The sequence below is a fragment of the Triplophysa rosa genome, linkage group LG5 (assembly GCF_024868665.1).
Source record: "Triplophysa rosa linkage group LG5, Trosa_1v2, whole genome shotgun sequence".
NCBI lineage: Eukaryota > Metazoa > Chordata > Actinopteri > Cypriniformes > Nemacheilidae > Triplophysa > Triplophysa rosa.
In genome coordinates this window covers 17,139,510-17,162,272 of record NC_079894.1, presented here as the reverse complement: position 1 = coordinate 17,162,272, position 22,763 = coordinate 17,139,510, and the positions used below count along the sequence as shown (strand labels likewise).

Below are 22,763 nucleotides of genomic sequence, written 5' to 3'. Positions count from 1 at the left end.
GCTTAATGCTCTTAGAGAAAAGTGAAAACATAAAAAGGAAAACTAACCTTACCATATATGTGACCCTGGACCACAAAACCAGTCATAGCATGGGTACATTAGTAGCAATAGCTTGTATGGGTCAAAATTATAGATTTTTCTTAATGCCAAAAATCATTTAGGATATTAAGTAAAGATCATGTTTAATGAAGATATTTAGTAAATTTCCAACCTTAAATATATCAAAACTATTTTCTGCTGCCCGCTCTTTGAGAATTACCCACTCAAGTTTGGAATCTTTGTAAAGTTCCACTTTCAAGTTCATCTACTCTCCACAACGTCAATACAGCGGTAAGCCAATAGAGAGTGTTAATACTGAATACAAACCTGTTTCTTCTTAGCAATGGCCTGCAAATGTTTGCAACCTCAGATTCCAGATCTTCAAATAGTTGTATCTCTATCAAATATTGTCCCATCCTAACAAACCATACATCAATGGAAAGCTTATTTAGCTTTCAGGTGATGTATAAATCTAAATTTAAACAAATTGACCCTTATGACTGGTTTTGTGGTCCACAGTCACACATACAGTAATTATACTATATAAAATAAAGATAATTAAATAAAGACAATACATTTTACTGTGGAATTGTGGGAAAATGTATGAATGACCTAATGTTGCATTTAAAAATCTGTATCTGTAAAACTACATGTGCGTTTCTGAAGGAAATAGTTTTAGGTAAGGCTTGTTGTTTCTGCATTAAACTCTGAATTTTTAAAGTGCTTATCGTACAATTACAGCTTCCATTTTTCCCCGTAACATTAACAAGATTTTTCACAGTGTATATTTATAACCAAATAGCTGTGAGCGTCTGCTCAGCGTTTGCAAGAAGGAGTTGCTGCTTTCTGACTATTATCTCTAATCACTCAGTTCTTTTGTACTGTAATTTGCAGTGTTATTCTTACAGTGCGTTCAACACCGCCAGCGACACCCAGCGACAAAGCGAGGCGATGTCATTCCTTTCAATGGAGAGCCGGCGACACGAGCGACAGTGACCATTGGCGACAGGAAATGAGCGTGTCTAGCGACGCGACAAAGTTGACATTTGCTCAACTTTATGCAAATGATGAGCGACATTCGGGAGCGACTACCAGTAGGAGTAAAGCAACAGAGCTCACGTGACCCGTCTCTCCTCAGTTACTGCAGAGTTTGTTTATAAATGTTACTAGAGCAACCAAATCTAGGGACCTAGCGTCAGAGTCGCTGGTGGTGTGAAAGCATAGTCACCTGTATAATTTCAGAATCACTGTTCCATAAACGACAGCAAAGCCGAGCAGGCGAACCCATCTCAGGAGAATGCACTGGAATACACTCGGGTTAAAGTACTGTATCATAACCTGAAATGGCAAAAAGACAGAGAAAATTACAAAACAGAATGTTATCCTTTTTACTGCCTGATGAATGCAGGAGGTTATGAAAATCACAAATCATTGTTATTGGTTTCTTCTCTTTAATTTCTTTATATATAGAGGCTCTAAATGTGGATAAAAGAACACATAGCACTGGTGCTTTAAAGAAAGCTGTAAAGACATGAACCTCAAGACCTTCCCTTACGGAAAGAAAATATATTTCTTAATATATGAATTAAAAATATATTAAATGACATAATGGTATATTAGAAAATATAAAGAATAACACATTGTGTAAATATATTACAATATATTGAATAATACATAAGGAATTGCCGCTTTTCATATATTGAAAAATATATAACAATATATTTACTTACCTGTATATGTCACAATATATGTAATTTTATAATCAGTAATATACTTTATAATAAATTGATGTACATGTGATAAGATATGGTACTGGATGTGTAAAAATATATTGACCATAATATATTTTATTCATGCCATATATACAGTACACACACACACACACATATACATATAAATATATATTTTGTATGTTTAACAAGCATTTACAATATACATGTTTAATATTTTAAAACAGCTAGTTTACAATAGCATAAGTGCACACCTGCTGATACTAAAGCACTTAGTGAACAGACAATCACTGCACTGAAAAGCACACAGCCATTACTTTTTAAATAAATTAATAAATAATCCTAATGATGTTTGGCCAATCGTTATCCTAACCACAGGCTCTACTCTTCAACACCACGGTAACCCCACAAATTTACACATACTAGAAACCCTTCTAAATTTCAAAGTAATACAACATTAAACACTAACAGATCTCCCACTATATTAATATTCAGCAAAAAGACATGAAATAACGCCTACATTTAAACATTTTTACTCTCCTTTAGCAGTCAGAAGCAAAGCATGCTGAGAACTAGAAACCTGCTTTAACTCATTATGTGAATGTGTCCATATATGTATAATATACAATCACATTTTTATGGGAACATCTATGTGCAATATATACTCAATAAAAGATCAAACGTGATGAATATTAGATTTATTTTTGTCTTTATTTCTAAATATATGTATATGTTCAATATATAGCCATATATTGTCAATGCATATATTGCTGTATATTTAAAAATATTAGCACCAGCTTCCAATATATGGAAATGTATTATGCAATATATTGCATTATATTTTGCAGTATATTCCCATATATTTTTGTTTCCGTAAGGGTTGTAGGGTCATATTTAACCTTGAAAGCAAAAGTCACTACTTGGCGTTTAATTTATAATCTGTATTTTTAACTTGAGATAAAGCTATTGTCATCCTGTACTCTTCACAGTTGGCACTCGTTTTACTTTCAGTTTATTACTGAGCACACTAAAATCCCTTTCTTGACGCCAAGGTGACTAGATATACTCAGGTGTGGATGGAGTTTGGGTAAAAGCTGTGCAGATGCTGTTCTTCATACCTCGTTGTCTGTCTGTTTTCGGGCATCTTACGTAAAATAAAGCATAGAAGGACCAAGAGCTCGTTCTTTTGACAGCAGCGTGTGTTTATTAGAAGTAAAATTTGACAGAAACTTGGTTTTCCTTTATCGCTGTTTAGGTACGTTAAGCGTTTTAGAATGTCCCACTAAAGGTCGACAGGATTAACAAAAACACCTATGTTTGCTCCAAGGTAAGAGAACGCTAATGTTAGCTAGCTAGATAACTCAGCACATCATTGCTTGGAAATAATGACGGTTCTTTGTTCATAATGCATATATTTGAACGTAAAATAAGATGATTAAAGGCAAGACGGAAATTTGTTTGTGTTGTTGATGATGTATGGCTCGGCTCAGCTCAGCATCTCTGGCTCTTGCCAGGTCCAAGGCGTAGATTAGACCCACGACGTGTGAGCAGTAGCCTGGCGCGTTACTAAAATGTGACCCTGGATCACAAAACCAGTCTTAAGTAGCACGGGAACATTTTTTGTAAAAGACAAAAATACATTGTGTGGGTCAAAATTATCGATTTTTCTTTTATGCCAAAAATCATTAGGATATTAAGTAAAGATCATGTTCCATGAAGATATTTTGTAAATTTCTTACCTTAAATATATAAAAACTTTATTTTTGTGAGTGGATGGACTGCCACAGTGCCCCTGATTAACAACTTCAAAGGCTATTTTCTCAATATTTTGATTTTTTTGCACTCTCAGATTCCTGAGTTTTAAACAGTTGTCTCTCGCCCAGATATTGTCCTATTCTAACAACTCATAAATCTATAGAAAGATTTCAGATTATGTAAAAATCTCAATTTCGAAAAATTGACACATAAGACTGGTTTTGTTGTCCAGGGTCACAAATATAAGCGGGAGAATGTTATCATTCATAGGCTTTAGCTTCAATTTGATTAAATTATTTTCTAATCGGTTGCATATTATGATGTGGAAATATCCCTCGAATGCACACTGCAGTCCCTTTTGTCTTGCTCTCTCAGATATTTCACATGTTTGCCAAAAATGACTAATTATCTCCTTGGGAATGTCTGACACCGGTGCATACAAACTGTAATACACTTGCCAGGTGTGAAAGCTTGACAGGCGTAGCAACAGTAACTAAGGAAGGCGGGGCTTAGCGAAGGGTCAATTAGCAGCACTTCTCAGGGCAGAGAAATAAACAAGCCACATACTTTTTTGCACTCATTAGGAAGTACGTTTAAGACTTGATACATGAGGGCATTTTACATTTCTCTTTCAGGACTAGTTTTGAGTTGGATTTTCTTTTTTCAAGAATTTAAAAAGAGTCTCTCTATGTTATTTTACAATATTTAACATGTTTAATCTTATAAACTTCACACAACTTATTATTTACAAACTAATTTCAACTGTTCAAGCACTGGTAGAGCATGATACTAGCAATGCCAGGGTCATGAGTTTAATTCACAGGGAAGGTGCTGATAAGGACTATAGCTTGAATAATATGTTCTTTTGATACCATATATTAAAGGTCCAGTGTGTAATTTTTTGGAGGATCCAAAAATACCTTAGAATGAGCTATTTCTATCTACTGTACATACACCGAAGGTCCCCGTGAATGGAAGCTATCTATACAGTAGAGCAGAATGTCAAACCAAAGAAAAATAGGTTTCCCTCCCCACCAACACTCTAAACATTAATAAATCAAAGGATTTATTTTTAACAAGTTGCTCTAGATGGGCTTATTAATAATGCACAGTGCAGCACAGCAGCACATGGCACGCTGCAATAGAAAAACACATGAAGCTATGAGAGCTTCTGAGTGCATGCAAATATTTAAGTGCTGCTTTCTCCTAATGTACATGTATAGTCATGCATTTCATATAGAACTAAAATGAACATCATTATACAGTTTACTGTACCATGAAAAATGGTCAAACGTTGAACGGAACCTATTTCACTTGAGTGATCTAATGAGTGTAACAAGAGGAAAAGTGAAGAGCAGGACTTCATTTTTTATTCAGTCTTGTATATAATTTATCCAATGAGAATTGATTGGATCATGAAAAGTGGCCATTACTTATGACACTTCAGCACATGTGAAATGTGGATATTTTTCTTAAACAAACCAATAGTTTCACTACAGAAAACATTTACTTACCCACTGTAGTCAATATTAAAGTTACTATGATGATACAAGAGTCAACAGCTCATGCATGTATATGAGAGAGAGAGTAGTTTTTCAAATAGTTTTTCAACATTCAATAACTGAAATTGCATGTAACCTGCTGTGTAGGTAACACCCACTCTCTCTCTCATACACATGCATGAGCTGTTGACTATCACAGATAGCATGAAAGGTGTGCTTAGTTAAAGAACTGAGAAAAATACCACAGGCAATATAAAGCACATCAGATGATGTGTCTGTTTTAATTGAAGATGATCACTAAATCTAAGAGAATATCAAAACAAGGTTTGATTTTAACATTGTTAGGAGAATTTCAAAATGACACAAATACCAAAATGCCAAACCACAGTCATGTGACAAAAAGTCAATAAGGCCCTAAATGAAGAATTTCACCGCTGTCCTTCAAAGTTTACAAGCACATTTAAATACTGAGTATTGGTTTAAATATTTGCAAAACCCAGTGACAAACATAAAGGGTGACTAATAATGATTTATGGCAACATTAAAAATGACGACATATGGAGATACAAAATGACGACATATGGAGATACAAGGTTTTAGACGGTCAGCAGCGATATGCAAGTTGTCACTATAGCTGTGAGTGAAATGAGAAAGTAGCCAAATTTTGCAGAGATTTTCATGCTTATCGTCTTATTGGCTTCGTTTTAATGTCAAACGGAATTTGGGAGTAGGATTTCTAGCTTTGATTGTGGCATTTATACTCTGAAAGATACCTTATACAGTGACAGATTTATGTTTGTGTAACACTTGAAGTCTCACTTATTCCTGAAATGTCCCCACCCTGATCATTTAATCAATCTTTTCCCAGTCACACATGAATAAAAAAACCTCACTGTATCTGAAGTGAGTTTATAGTTAATTCATATCTGAGGGAGAACATATTCACAGAAATCAGAGAAATATAGGACATCTTCCTTAATGTTTAACCAAAGCTCACACTTTTTACAGTATGAACATGTTCTGATGGGATTTCACTAGGCAGAAGAGATGTGACAAAAATGAGAACTTCATTTGCATTAGAGCTGTGAAAGGGGAAATCTGAGTGAATGCTGGTCACCATCAAACTCAGACTCAAACTGAGCTTCTAAATAATTTCACTCTTTCCAAGTTAAACAAGCTTATGCAATACACAAGAAAAGTTGTGCCACAAAACCAAAAGAATGTTGAGGTAGAAAGAGCCTCAAGAGCAGAATGTGAAAATCTGTCATTTGAGGATAAACCCAAGAAGAGTGAACCTTTACAGCTGCATCTTCAAAATGTCTGGTCTTTTAACTCTTTGGTTGATTTTCTTTCCTTCATGAAACAATTCTTCCCCACCATTGACATTGTTTTTCGGCTTTCCATGTTTTAGCTGTTATACAATAGGGGGTGGATTTTATACTATATGTTGTGTGTTCATATACTGTAGAAGAAAATAATCTGGAGGCCATCAAAGTTTATGAAAACCCTAGCAAGGAAAAAGTTCAAAAGGTTTGGACCTATGAAGTCAACATGAAATCTAAATTGACTGTTTAGTCCCTCATTACTCATTCCTGGTCCTATTGTGCATGATTTACTGGTGCATGTTATTGCAAAAAAATATATATACAGTATACTTGTCTTCATAATATTGTCTCAAAATTTTTATAGTAACTCTTAAAAATAAAGGTGCTTCACGACGCCATAGAAGACCCTTTAACATCCGGAGAACCTTTCCGTTTCACAAAAGGTTCATTGTGGCAAAAAAAGGTTCTTTAGATTATAAAAAATAAGAAAGAGATGGTTCTTTAAAGAACCTTTGACTGAATGGTACTTTGTGGAACCAAAAATGGTTCTTCTATGGCATCGCTGTGAAGAACCTTTTAAGCACCTTTATTTTTAAGAGTATATGGACCTCTCCAATCAATTCCCATTGGATAACATCAAGTCCTGTGATTTGTTTTATATCCTGTTACACTTACAGTATATGTATGTTCACATTACGTGACATTATGGGAATGGATCTTGTGCTTCCATTTCGGTAATACGGAAGTTCAAACTTACAGGAAAGTAGAGAAGTACAGATCCCGCCAGAATCGCTTCAACAAGAATAAGACCAGATGCTCTGATTCTCTGAAACAAGAAAGGGGAAAAAAACAATCAAATAGTAGTTGAGAAAATTAAAGTTTGATTGTGAAAAATAGTTTCCCATTTAGTCCAATTGAACAATAGATAGTACCATTGCAACTGTTTAGTCTGCCATGCTTTGAAAAGCTTTTGCTAGTTTAATAGAAGTTCTGTGTGTTTGGACAATTGTAAACTGTTTTACAAAAATGATAAAAATGACTAAATGTTATAGCTGGGGCACAGCAGTTACCTTGTTACGGCGAACGTGGTAGACAACCAGCATACTGATGAAGTCCATGAGCATACAGAAGCCTTGAAAGGAGACCATGGCCAGACGGAGGGCAGTGTCTTCTTGAGCCAGACATGGCGTGTCATCGTTGCAGATTGTACACCCTTCTCGGCATGGCAGACACCTCCCAGGCACTTCCCAGAATTCATCACTGTATGAGCCCCGGTTTGATTCTAACAACAACCACACTATATCATATCTTTTCACATGACTGCATTGTATGCATCTTTTGCATGGGTTTGTATTGTAAGTTGTATTGTTAGTGCATAAATGTACTGTACCAAGGTTAATGTGCCTGTGTTTATCTTAAAGGAGAGAATATTACTTTCACATTAAATGAATATAAACTAAGTTCTGTTTTTTGTTGTTCTGTTTTAGATCATCAAAATATCTGTAAGATATGGTTAATAATGCCTGCAAGCAGTGGTTATTCGTGCTTGCAAGGAATTCGTGCCATATCTAGAGGCCAGGACATCACAGAGACTTGGACCAGTAAGTAACCACCTAGCAACTACACAAATCCTTAGCAACTGCCTATAAATGCCATAGCAACTGTAAAGCAACATTCTGATACCAATCTGAACATCTCAGCAACTGCACAGCACTGGTGGCAAGTTTTGTGTGGGCAGGGACCACACACATTACCAATGTTGATATACAGACAGGTTTCATTTAAATTCACATGTTATTGCTAATTATAAACTGTAATATTATAAAAATACAAGAAGACTTTAAATGTATAGTTGGTTAAAATGTTCCTACAGTTCGCTTTAACATAATCATTCAAACAACAAACAAAGTCATGAATGTGTCATACTTACTTGAGAAGCCATTGAGTGTCACTCTACTCGGATGGTAAAAACCTGATTTGCATTGACACTTGTACTTATCCAGCACAAATCCGTTGCCTAGAATTGGTTTACACTGGAAAAGAAAGAGTTGAGTTTTAGAACTAGAATTCATAAGTAAGCGTTACAGTTGTTGAAACACAACATTGATGTTGATGGGCCTGCGCATACGAATCGGTGTATGACAATAAAAAGTACCGCAGTGATCTATTGGTCTGTGTAGTGCTGCATGAAATTGAACACCCCCTTTTACCCGATGCTCTTACAAAAACACAATTTTGTGACCTTTCAAAAGTGTACATAAATTCTCAGTCTACTTTAGAAACAAACTTTATTGTATTTTTGTGAACTCTGAATGAAGAACACCAACATGACACTTCTCTATAAATATTCTGGAAGTGCGATGTACACTGAAGTGAGGTTTTCTCAATATGTTTTATAACTGAGATCACAGAAATGTTTAAAATAGTCATTGTTTTGTCACCTTTATTTTAGCAGGGAAGGCTCTACGAAAGCAAGTCTAAAACAAACATTAGAATAATGCAATGCTGTCCTCAAACAAAATTACCTCTATTTTAGATCGATATAGCTTCACTTACTACTGAGATTAGAGTAGCTGCCAAAAGCCACTTAAATGGAGGCAATATAACCGATTTTATGTGTTTCTCAAATACTGATATGTAAACTTAATTGAACTTAAGAGATAAAGCAGCACAGTATTGCACATTGTAAAAGTAAATTGGGTTATTAAGTAAACTTATGACTCTGAGAGCTGTGAGGAACTTGATCATAGGCCTATGTGTAGGTTATAATTCACTGCAGAAATAAAATGGAAAAATGTATTTGCCTAAAGAAAATAAGTTTCTCATTGTTGTATACAAATAACATGTAAAAAATTACATGTTTTTCCTGTTTTTCTTGTAAATTGGCAATCTTTTTCTGTAATTTCACTTTTTTTTACCATATTTCAAAAACACAATGTAAAATTACAGTTTTTGGACATTATACGTGGATAATCTGTAAAAAAAAAAAACCTGTAAAATTCTGTAAAATTTATATAATATATAATGAATAATAATATAATATAATGAAAATTACCTTTGTAATTTAATGAAAATTAACTTAAATTTGTTTCTTTTTTATGTGAGGGGAGCAGTGACCTGGATATGGTGTATAATATATGATTGTTGTTTTTATTAAAAATAATTTATTAAAGAAAGACTTGCAGTCTTAAAGTGGGTGACCTGAGACGTTTGTTTCAAATTAAGTTTTAAGATCATAAGAAAACAAATAAACAGAAAATGAGGGCTTTCAATTAAAAACGTACACAACACAGTCAGCATAAGCAGAGTTATGAGATCAATCTGTCATTGAAGACAGCACTGCTCAACCTCTCAGCCCGGACATGTGACAGCACACCTTCAGGGATGCTTCTCTGCCCTGTTTTGACCCATCCAGCACTGCTGTGTTAGTAAATCAGAGAATGTTTCAGCATTTCTGCTGTGTCTTTTCTTTTTGTCATCACATGTCAACAGCCTTTTACTAGAACATTTGGAAACGTAAAAATATTACTGTAGATTCTTGCAATATACAGTATACTGATTATTGTGTGTAAGTAGATACTTCAACTACCATTAAATTCATGAACTATTACATAAACATGCCTGTTTCTAGATTTGTATTATGGTGAACACAACCGGATACTGTATGGTGTGTACGTTTTTTCTATGAGTAGTGACTTTTTTGTGTTTCCTCAAACTAAGCTACAATTTCAAGAATATATATGAGGTAATCATCTTTATGTGTTCTATTAGAAGAAAGCAAATGCATATATTGAAATGTACTATACAATATAAACAAACACACTCAGCTGTGCCATTGGAAGTCTCTTTCATGCCCATCCGTTAGTACTAAAAGAGGCAGAACAGACCATTTAAGAGAAAAACCACATCCATTCAATTCAGCACAATCCTATATTTACACCCTAATCACAGTCACTCTAATTCAGGATGAACATTATGGGTTTGCACCATGAATTCTCCACTACAAAAAAAGCTCCACTACAATAGTACTTCTTAGCTTACAGTTTTATAAGCAACATACAGTAAAAGCAACAATATCTTAGATTTAAATGTTAATAGAACTAAATGAATGAATGTAGGCATGTATTCTCATGCCTGTGGTTAATACGTACTGTATATAAACCAAAATAAAAACCAACATGATCTCACAGGCAAACGTACTGTAACTATTTTACAGGGTGATGATGTCATATGAATAGAAATAAAACATGTACGATTGTTGGAAAATAGCAAGAATAGAGCCCTACCCCTAAACCTACTAACAGAAAGCCTTCTACTAAAATGTACAAGTGATATTGTATACATTCATATGAATTAGTCACCTTATAAAATATATATGAATTGCCATGAGATTGTGTTGTAATAAAAACTAAATATTATGATTTTGAAGTGCAGTATGCATCAAACTGTCAGTAAATTGGCTCTGGGTGTCCCTGTGGACTTGCCATCTGAGACAGAGAATAGAATAAGTGTGACATTGGACATTGATCTACATCAGTCCAAAAGTAAAGCCAGAACCTTTGATAGTGTGTTTGTTTGCTTCACACAGCTCTGATCTCCAATGAATCGTGACAATCTTCACAAAGCATCCATTAGCCTCATCATTTATATTACAGGGTTTTTCCTGCATAGAGAAATTGGAGGCGGCCGCCTCCGTCAAATGTCGTGCCGCCTCAGGCTATCGCCCAAATTATGTTGCGAGTCTTCACAAGAAATGCTGCATGCATTTAACAGACTGTCATTTGTAACTGCAGTTGAGACATTACGCCACAGTGGAGGCGCTAAAAAGAGTTGCAGAACAAGAGCCAGCCTGTGTTTCACGGCTGTTTGTTTTGCATCCAAGTACGTTTAATTTCTTGAAATTTATTAAATTAACATGCCACACATCATTGTAATGTCTTTAGCTGTGCAGCTGGATCGTTGAATCAGCGTATACTGTACACAGTGAGTTCGCCAGTATGAATGCATATTGCGTTCATTACGACTCGCACAAGAATGACTCATTTGAACCGATTCATTTAAACTATTGAACTTTTCAGTCACTAGCGAATATAAGAGATCCTTGAATCATTTAAAGTCATTTGAACCACAGAGAATGCAAGATGTGAATGAGCTTTGCTCATTTAGAAAGACTGGTTAATTCAGTTGGCTATTGTGGGCTGAAAAGTTAGTTGAAATGTTAAAAAAAGCTTTGTTTGATAAAAAAAAAACATTTCTGTTTGGTTGAATAAAAGTAATGTTTTATATAAGTTAATAATTGTCATTTTTATCTAATTTTATTAGAACTTTTAATATGTCAAACTCAAAGTCACTTTGGTTAAGCCACTTAAAGGTACGGTAGGCCTACGTGTGTGTGTACAAAATCAGGATGGCACAACCTCCGCCTCATTTTGAGCCAGGAAAAACCCTGATATTACATCATCAACACTGTCATGGCTTAATCTCAGGTCAGTGGAACACATCACAGCCTCCTGCCATGACCGTTCTTTGAAAAAAATAAAGACATAAAACCAACTCTTCCTGGCCCTCTCATTACTTATAAGGTTAGTTCTCCATGTGCATGTGATTTTTTCTTGCCACTTTGATTTTCTGCATCTAGACTCGATTACAAGGTGCGTCCATGCAGAGCATTCTAAATTATTCAAGAATTGACTGGTCTTAAATACACCTTGAGAAAGCAGCATGTGTAAACATGACTCACAGAAGCAACATTCATCTTGGCCACAATTAAGAAATAAAGTTCCTCCCAGTCACACTTACAAGAGCAATGCAACATTATGAGACAAAATGTAGGCGTCTCGGGACATTTATAAACATTTTAAAAGTTAAGGGCTTTTACACTCTCTACTTACTAGAATGTGGCACTCATACAGTAGGACATTGACATTTATTGCAATAGTTAAAGATGCATATTTGAATGCCCCTTTACTAAACAGCTCCGAAGTTTTATGTTCCGCAGAGGAAAGAAAGTTGGGGTTGGAACAGCATGAGGGAGAAATGATCATTTTGGGGAACCATAACTTTTTATATATTTAGGCCCAAAGTCAAATACAAATGAGGCGTGAGATGTTTATGCAATAAGCCAACTCATTATATTCAGAGACAATAGTTTTCTATTGACTTTCAACTTATGAGATCCATCATGGCACAACATTACCCTCACAACTAATTTCATGGAAGAGATGAAATAGCATTATAAAGGTCTTGCACTAAATAGTATTAAAAAAACCTTGATTTTGCAGAGCTCCGAATATATGGTGAAGACTTTTTCTGCGCAGAAAATCTCTAGAACTGTAACAGAAGGAAAATAAAGCCTGGCATCCACTCAACCCATCATACAGAGTAATACACCTCAGGGTCAAAGTCATTGCAGGAAATCAAGTGCACATGATGCACTCCTCCTTAATGTCAACCTCTAACTGATGTTCTCTTGGCTCATCGCAAATGACAGGGACGATTTTAGGTGGCACATCTTGCTGCTTAGGTAGAGGCTATAAATAGAGTCCTGCTAGCAGGGAGTGATACACAGACAGACACATGCACGCTTCTTTTTTCCTCTTTCTCTGTTGAAAACACACAAGATCTCTGGAGCAGTTTTGCATCAGTCGCTGTGGTCGGAAGCAAACGTTCTTCTTTTGAATGTTTTGTGCTTTTTCTCCACTTCTCCTTCGGTGTTCCCATGAGGAGGACCACATAGACACAGAGCACAGTCAATAATTCAGGAAAGCCCCTGCAATCCATTACACTGCATTCATAATAGATCAGAAGATAGCCTGAGGTTCTCCTCAATCCCACTCAATATATCAGCTAGTTTCCTGGAGGATTTTACCTCCTGCGGGGTTTCCCGAAACCGTAGTAACTCTGTCGGAGATCAATTGTTTGAACCAAGTTTGTTCAGCAATCTAGTTGATGATGCCACACAGGTGGAGGAGTAATGACGTATACTAATAAATACGTTCAGATCAAATTAATGTCAAATTCTTGATCTAAATAACATACTGTCGTGATCCCGGTCACGTGGGTTTTCTTCCTGTCACTGTGTCTATGTTTGTTCTGTCGGATGCATGTGCTAGTTGTTTTGACAGCTCGCCGGTGTCTGCGTCACTTACCCCGCCTTCGTGTTTCCCTGTTAGGCTTTTCCCTCACAGGTTTCTCATCCCCTCTTCACCCTGTTCACCTGTAGATATTCCTGGCTATCGTTATCATCATTGTATATGTATATCTGTGTTTTAATTTATGTTTACCTGCCAAGGGACTGCGGATGGAAATTAGCCTGTGGACTAAATTCGGTACAATGCATGAAATGGAAACATTAATGTTATAATTGTACATGGTCCCTTTCAAATAAACCTAAATAATAATAATAATAATAATCATTACCTCTAATTCCCCTGTTGGCTTGTTAGGTGGCTATTTAGTCCCTCTTGTTCTCTTGTCTTGTGTCGGACCTTTTCACCCTTACGAAAATTTACCATGGTTTTACTACAGTTAAAATTGAAAAAACATGGTTTACAGTTAAGGTCTTTGCACATACAGTCCGAAATTTTCATATGCGATTTTTCGTATTTGCCTCTCGTTTGTACGGTGTCTCTGAATTGTTATAAAAGGCTGTAGCGAGGAAGGCGGGACGAGAGCCGTGGGGCAGGAAGGCGGGGCCGGTGGCGTGAGTGATAATGAGTATCAGCTGTACGCGCACCAGTCCCGCATGCCTCACAGGGAGCTAGGGAGTATAAGAGGACGATCGACGGGACTGCCGACGAGAGAGGACCGGGCCCGGACATTAGTTAAGTTTTGTTTAAGTTTGTGTGGCCGGCAGTCGTCCGTGAGGGGCCGGCCTGTTATTTGCTGTTTATTGTTTATTTATTTTGATTAAAGATTGTTAAATGTTCGCCGGTTCCCGCCTCCTTACTTCCGTTTTATTGAGCTTGTTACAAAGGCCACTCAAAATGCTTGCTACGGATGCTAAAACGCAGAAAATCGAACCAGGTCCAAATTTTTTTATGATGGACGAAAATATCGGAGGCAGTGTGTAAATGTGATTGACACAATGTGAGGTCGTATTTATTTTTTAATGTGCGGAAATTTCGAACGCAAATTTCAGACTCAATGTGCAATGGGCTTTAAAACAAAAAAACATGGTTAATGTAGTAAAACCATGGTTTTGCCCTAAGTAATCAATGCACCAAAAAAACATGGTTACTACACTTGTACCACAAAAACCCCATGGTTAATTTTCGTAAGGGCAGTGTAAACTCTCTGATCATTGTGATGTGCTGTATCGGCTTATAGTCTAGTGCTACAGTAACCTTGTCTTGTCTAGTGGTATCCTTAGTAATTACTCTGGTTCTCAGATAGCATCGTGTCAGTGTTTACCGGTGTTGGGGGTAACGTGTTACAAGTAACCAGAGTACTTTTTAAGTAACGCGTAATGTAACGCAGTTACTTTATAAATCTACATATCAATACTCGAGTTACTTTGTTTTTCAAGTAACTCGAGTTGCTTTTCAGTCTAATCATTGATTTATATGAACATTTTTTAAACTGCAGAAGTGAAATTCTGAATTAAAAGTAGTGTAGACATGATCGCTCATGCTTGCACAGAAACAGTCACTAGTCAGACATAGGCAGTGTTGCCATGTCTACTGTAGTGCTGTAGTACTCGAGTCCGGACTCGAGACGTTTTTTTATGGTCTCGGACTTGTCTTGGACTCGTTGGTATTTGAACTCGGACTTGTCTCGGACTTGGTCATTGGTCTCGCAAATGTTCTAGTCGGTCTCGTCCGAGTCCAGCGATATATGTTTTATTTTCTCCTTCAAAACAAAACATTGATAGAGCACTATTCTTGTGATCTGAAAACTAATGATCCGAAAAACTGTTGCCGACTCTCGACTCAGAAAGTGAATAACTGAATTAATTTGTGGATAATATTAAGTGTTTACGGGAGATGCTAAATGGGAACGATTCAGCTGAACTGGTTCCACCGGTTCACTAAAAAGAAAGAACCGGTTCGAATGAATCATTCGTCCGCGGCGAGAACCAGCATCAATCATTCATCAGGCACGATGTCAGCGAGCAGCGGCATAATACAGATTGGTTTTCCAAACCATAATAAATGTATCGACAGTGCGCTTAAAACAACAAAACACAGACAGATCTGCAGATTTAAATGGGCGTGGTCACTGTCAAAAGAAGGGTTGGGGAGTGGGCGGAGCACGGGAGAAAGAGAGGAAACAACTGTCATCTGTTAGTCTCCTCATCAAATACCAGCATATATACAACATAATATGTTAAATGTCATTTTCCCCTCAAAATAATATTATATAATACTAGTAATATATTATATGTTAGATTAATCATAATTTCGTATAACACTATCGAGTTGTTTTGGCTCAACGAAGAGCACAGCAGTGCATAGAGGATCTGTCATATCCCTTATATATTGCTTTTTTAAATAAAATAAAAAACCCATCCATATTTGCCGGCCAAAAATCCTCATTTTCCCACACAGTGTTATACGACTGGAAACTACTCTGCTGTCCCAAAAGCTCACCAGCGCCATCTTGTGCAACTAGCCGCGCTGTCAAAACACAATAAATATGGAGAGTGACACCGAAGTTAGCAGTGTCAACAGTAGGCAGATCTCTGATGAGGTGGAGGACTACTGGTCAGAAATATTTGAAATGCGTTTGTTAAAGAAAATAAAGGTGTGTTATAGGCTATATAGGATTGATAAATGCATTACAGTGTTAAACACTAAAGAACAGCAAAGTCTGGAAAAGCATGAGCATCAGTTAGGTGAGAAAAAGTAACGCAAAAGTAACGCAAAAAGTACTTTCAGTTACTTTCCACAACAAGTACCCAAGTACCGTATTTAGTTACTTTTTATAGAGTAACTCAATATTGTAACTTGTTACTTTTAAAAGTAACTTTCCCTAACACTGGTGTTTACCATAGTTGTTCTGTCCTGTTTCATCTCTCTGCATCTCTCTAGTTCCCGTTGGCGTCCCGGTGTTGTGCCGAAAACAGACTCCCTGCCAAATTATGACTCCCCCATTCCCCACTAACATTAGGTGTTAGGATTAGGGGTGGGGGAGGGGTTAGGATTAGCCAATCCCCAGCAATCCCCAGCAAAATCAATGAGGGGAGTCGTAATCTGGCAGGGAGTCCAAATTCGGCACAACACCGGCTTGCATCACTCTCCACCGTCTGGCACCACTCTCTCCATGGAGGATTTTACCTCCTGCGGGGTTACCTCTACCGAGGTTCTGAGCCGTCCTACGGCTGGGCATCAGTTCTCTCGACCCGAGAGATTTGTCAGGTTGAGCATCCCTCCCGTGGTGGATAACTACCTCTGCTCTACTACATTCGTCTCTACGGTGGGTCGAGCTTCTCCCCATCGGTTGTCCCTTTGCCACCGTTCCAGTGGAATTGACTCTCTTGGATTAAAATGAACTGTGGTCTGTGCCAAATAAAGATCCTGTATTTTCCCTGCAATTGAGTCTACTCGCCTTGTGTATCATACATTGCATTTAAGGACTACTTCTGTTATCCTATTTTTTGTTATCTGTTGTTTTATTTCATGATATTTAATTCATTTATAAGTGTCCTCCTACGTCATTCCGCCCAGGAATTCCCCAGGGTCCTAGCGCACGCAGATCATGCGCATGCGCACTTTTAAAAAAACAGCGCTTCTACTTCCTTGACAAACTAAAAGATGTCCAATTAAATTTGTACAGTGTATATTTTGAGTGATGGATATGGAATGCACTGCATGTTGCTTGCTTTGATCAAAAGCTTGATGCATGTAAGTCTACATGTCATAATAATAAGGAACGATGCTTCTAACCACAGCTCTAGACCTGTAGTTCCAACCACGCAACTTTGCAATGCTGCTTGCGATTGATCATTGGAACAATGGTTTTTGGAAACACTTAAATCGCTGGAATGATGGAACTTGTGACCATAGTTGGCTAACGATGCTTTTGGGAAACGCACCCTTGGTCGGGCGGTGTAATGATAGAAATTGTAGATATGATTGTTGGTGGGTGAGACTGTTTTATTTTATTTACATAAAATCTGTGAAAATAAAATTCATTTTGTTTGCGATTTTAATTAATGACAAAATACATGTAATATTTAATATATACATTTTTTTCATTTAATTCCCTTTAAAAATAAGTAGACGTACACTTTTTCCAATTACAAAAAACATATCTGTCTGTGTTTTGTGGTTATCTGTGTTTTTTTTGTAGTTCTGTTAGCTCCACCCCTTTGTTTCTCATATGTATAAATACTCCAGTGTTTCCATTGTGTGTTGTTGGATTTTTAATGTAATTTACATGTTGTTGTTGTTTTTTTGCCCATGTTTTGTTTGTTTCATTGTTTAACAGTCACACCTCTGGATTATTTACTATTTTGGAATTATTAAACCATTTTTGCGTTTAGATCATGTGTCACTTGGACAACATGTTACATAAACTTTAATATGACAAGACTTTGATTTTACCACTTGTACACAAAGAAACAAATGTGCTGGGCTCCAATATGTCGCAGCAAGGGAAGGATGTTGTCAAAACTTTGTTGCATATTACACTGCAAAATGATATAATAGAAATTTTATGAAATGAAATTGCAAAAGTTGCAAGGTTGTTTTTATCTCTTTGTGAATAACACAAATATTTGCAGCAGACAAGCATGCGAGACTGTGTTTCACCCAAGTTTGTGCTGTTGTGCAATGACGTAATAAATAAACCCACACAGTAATGTGATTTAGTGTGTGCGTCTTCCAGAAACATCCTAGCCAGCGCAAACTCTCATTGGCACAGAGGCAGAACAGCTTGGATGGTCTTAATTAGCTCTCACATAGCAACTTCCAGCACAGTTTAGCACACACTCTAGTCAAGCGGTAGATGATAAATCCTCCATTTATTTAATCTAAAATACAAACAAACATAATGAAGTAACCTGGAGGGACAATGAAGCTTCAAGGTGAACAAACTGAACTGTAAAGATATAGCAATTGGTGAAATTAATTGGAATGCTGAATGGATGCTAATGACATGAAACGTTTTACTTGAGGGACATTATGACACTGGAATGCTTTAGAATAGTTAACTCAGGAGTCATCACCCAAAACTGGCGGGTCAGTTCTGATCGGGACAAAAGGAAAGAAGAATGCAAAATGGATATAATAAAATGCAACCAAATGCATCCCATCATATAGAAAATAAACAAAACAAATAGGCTTAGTATTTCTTGTTACTGACTTCAAAGGATGTGTGTTCAAAGATTATTGTCACACATTTGCTTGTTTGGCATAGACTTCAGACAGCTGTCGAAATGAACAGGGCTGTGTTTCCCGAAACCTTCTTAATGCTACGTCATTCTTAAGTTATACCTTAAGCTGTACCTTATCGTTAATACATGTTTCCCAAAACCTTCTTAGTTAAGTATACCTTCTGTAAGTCATACTTTCGTAAGGTTGGTCTGGACCGCTCTTAGCTATACCTTATCACCTTTGATGGTTCATACCGCTATGCAAAAAGATTTTCTACATCGCAATTTTTCAAAAATCGATAATTTCACATATAAAATTTAATATAAAATTCTATTTAGTATTACATTTACGTTTTTACTTTAATTTAGTTTTAATTTTACAAATAAAATACTCCAGTTTAATACACTCAGTGTAGTCTATTGAAGTGTTTTCATGAATAAAATTGTCATACACTCATGGTTGTTAGTGTATTTAATTACAGCCTATTATCCCAAGGCACATCAGCTGACAAACCATTTGAAAGGAAAGGCGTAGTCTATATAAAGGGAATGAATGTTATGGGGTGTTTGGTCAAACTATGACAGCGAGACAGCGAATAGTTGTTTTAAATCAAAGACAGCGCCGTCCGCGGAGCCAGTTAGTGTATTTGCACAATTTCATTAGAGAACATTTTAGTCCCCTGGCTACCATGTCACAAGAGAAAATTCTACACAAATTTAGCCTGCCACGGGAGCAAATTCTGCAGCTCTTGAATCTTGTTGGCCCAACTTTGTCGAGACAAACTCGACGGAGCTACCCCCTCAACCCCGAAAATCAGCTGCTGCATGGCAGCTCTTTGTTTTTATGCCGTGGGGAGTTTTCTGGAGGTGTTTGGAGATGAATATGGGCTGAGAAAGACCTCGGTGTGGCGGTACAAACATCCTGCTCCCTCATGCCACCGATTACATACGTATGCCTTTCACCAGGCACAACACGTGATGGAGGCACATCAAGGCTTCCATGCCATTGCGGGTGTCCCGCGAGTGATTGGCATTCTGAATGGGACACTTATCCCTATACACAAATGAGTGATTTACGCCAATAATGTGAATCAACACAGATCGTGGAGAACATTAACACATGATGGCAAACTATGAGAATATAAATGACCCTTTCAAAAACAGGCGAAGCCAAACAGCCAGTTAATGTAGCTGGTTAACACAGAAAACGTATGGCTGTGAGGGTGCGTGATCAGACACTTGCAAAATTATAAATACATACATACACACACACACACACACACACACACACATATTTCTTTCTTTCTTTATACTATTTCAGTGAGCCCTGATAAATGCAATTTCTACTATTTCTAAAGCATTTCTTTATAATAAACATTGTTTTCTCAATGCTTTACCAAGTCTATAACGCAAGGTAGAGCGAACAATCGATTCTCGAGGCATCGATATTCAGCACCACCGCCATGGACAGCACCTGCTAACGTCGCACTTAAGAAGGTTTACCTTAAGTAACCTCAAAAGGTATAGTTTGAGTTAAGGTGTACCTTTAGAGTCTTCGTAGCACGCTAAGAGACCACGTTATCGGGAAACGCAGCCCAGGTTGGCATGCTTTCGTCCTCAAAACCATTAACAAACTACACAATATAAAACAAAATACTTTATAATGATACGGACACTCACCTCCATAGTTGTCAAGTTACAACGGTGAGTGCCTGCAAACCAGCCACTGCTGGAGCACTGGTCAATGTCCACATCCTGGAGATTAACATCCACACGCACAACACCTCTAGAGAAGGACAGAGAAAAGAAAGAGAGAAAAAAAATTAACTGAAGATTAAATGATCTAAGCAACAAACTTTAAATGGAATTGTAGATTAAAGTTTACCCAGGTTGCAGCCAAAAATAAAAAATATTTATTTTATATTTATTAAACCTGTATGACTTTCTTCTGCAGAACACAAAAGAAGATATTTTGAAGATCGTTGATAACCAAACAGGACCCCTTTGACCTCCATTGTTTGGACACAAAGCCACTGAGACATTTCTTAAAATATGTTCTTTTGTGTTCCACAGATCATGTACAGGAATTGAACGACACGAGGGTGAATAAATGATGACAGGACTTTTATTTTTGACTCAACCATCCCTTTAGAATGTTAACCAAATATTAATACAGTTATTATATACAATTAAGACGATTATTTTGTGTTAACACAAAATTTCTATACATAAAAAATACTACTATATTAATGAATTTATATATTAATATTTTATTGTGTATTAATTGTATTAAATTAAATGAATTGATTCTTTGCTGAGGTCTACCAGAACTTAAGTTTGGGCCACATAACGTTTGTTTATGTTGTTGCCACTGAAACCGTCTATTAACTTTTTTAAATAATGTTTCCGGCATTATTCTTCTGATTCCTCAGTTTTTCTCCCTTCACAGCTAGTCAATTCCTGGTGGAAAATAAATTAAAAACAATTTCTCTAGTTTTTACTTTATTTTGCATTAGTAGCTCCATAACTCTGCATTGTTTTCTGGAAGGGAAGGAGATGATTAGATGACAGACAGACGTTGTTATCACCTCTGCATAAGCACATTCAATCTGATCTAGCAAATTCAGCTAGTTGGTGATGTAAGATGTTAAAGCAAGCATTATCACTTTCTAACTAGAAGGGGGAAATCCAGCACTCTGGTTCATTATGTGAAAATGTGAGATGTTGCCATTAGGCTCTTTCTCCACATAGCAGTCCATTAGGGGGGTTCTTCTTTCATTGTCCCATAAGGCATGTTATTTGAGACGTGAGGACCATGCTTTTTCTTATTGACTTGATGTTCTCTCACCCGTTTTGTGGGTTTATCAGTATAGCTTATGGTATGGCATCTGTCAATAAGGAAAAGTGGGACTAGGCTTTGTTCAGTAAAATGTTTTGTGTATTTTTTGCATGGTTTTCCTAATAAGAAGCTCATCCATCTCTATTATCGTGACTCAATAGATATCTGTAAATTAATCTTTACCATTTAATCAGGGTTCGAATTGAGGGGGGGCTGGGGCGGTCCTGGACCCCTCTTAAGCCTTAAGGGACCTCTCATAAGGTCTAAAATAGTGAACTTGGGGGGTCCCTGGTTTTTCATTAAAACTTGACTACTAAAAACACAAAATTATTTTTTTGTCAAATTATCATGCTAAAACAAAACACGTTTGTCCATTATTTGTACAAATTTCATAAAACTAAATGTCATTTTATCTGAAAAATCCATGCGTGCTCAAGTGCGCCACACAGTGTTCAATGAAGACATGTACAGAGATGTCGCAGCAAGTTAGCCTAGTATCATTTTGATGTGCAAGTCTTTCTTTATGTCCGATGTTATCTCACATTGTCAAAACAGATGCGACACTGAGCCACTACAGGGACATACAGGTGGTGGAAAAATAGGAAAGGGAGTGAAAATATTTTGCTCTCCCCAAAAGTGCGTTCCTTTGCAAAACTTTTGCGCTTCCGCAAGAATATTTTTCTTTCCTTCAGAAAACTTTCGCATTCCCCAGAGATTATTTTGTTCTCCCTTCTGCAAACATGAGCTCCTACTTTGACCAGAAGGCTTCTGCTTTTGCCAAAAGGAACGACATTCGTTTTTCTTATCCTGCATATTCATATGGATTATTTTCATATACTTGATCTACATTATCAGAAGATGAATCGCGCGTTTAAAACGCTCATACGCATCTGCATCTGCATGATGTGACGCGTCCCGTTCCCTCACTGGCTCCAATGATTTTTATTAATATTCCAAAAAAAGGGAACAGCACCGCATTACAATAATATAAAGAACAAGAATCAAAGGACAAGAAAAATAAGGAAAATAAGAGGACAGGAAAATCTCAATTAGTAAGAAAATGTTATCATACATTTTGAAAAACTTGTTATTCACATTGCTATAAATAAGTTTAAGAGATTTTACAATGAGTGAAATCTCAGCAAGAAAGACATCAATCCTAGGCAAAATCTTATTAAATACATCTAGGCTGTCGGAGCAAATAGCCTAGTGGGCACTGCTCAGACATGTGGCGCTGTTGCGCATCGGGCGACCCGG

The 22,763-nt window shown here is 36.8% G+C and overlaps 1 protein-coding gene across 1 annotated transcript in view; it reads right to left on the bottom strand.

The window, feature by feature from the left end:
* The window catches only part of LOC130554886 (probable G-protein coupled receptor 158), a 28,371-nt gene extending 7,921 nt beyond the window's left edge, over nt 1-20,450 (bottom strand). Inside the window, exons 1-5 of the mRNA XM_057334771.1 lie at nt 20,348-20,450; nt 8,282-8,384; nt 7,422-7,633; nt 7,109-7,177; nt 1,268-1,377 (exon numbers count right to left, since the gene is read on the bottom strand). Of these exons, the coding sequence (XP_057190754.1) occupies nt 1,268-1,377; nt 7,109-7,177; nt 7,422-7,633; nt 8,282-8,384; nt 20,348-20,353 (500 nt within the window). The 5' untranslated portion in view covers nt 20,354-20,450. The remainder of the gene's footprint in view (nt 1-1,267; nt 1,378-7,108; nt 7,178-7,421; nt 7,634-8,281; nt 8,385-20,347) is intronic.
* Nucleotides 20,451-22,763: the final 2,313 nt, after the last annotated feature.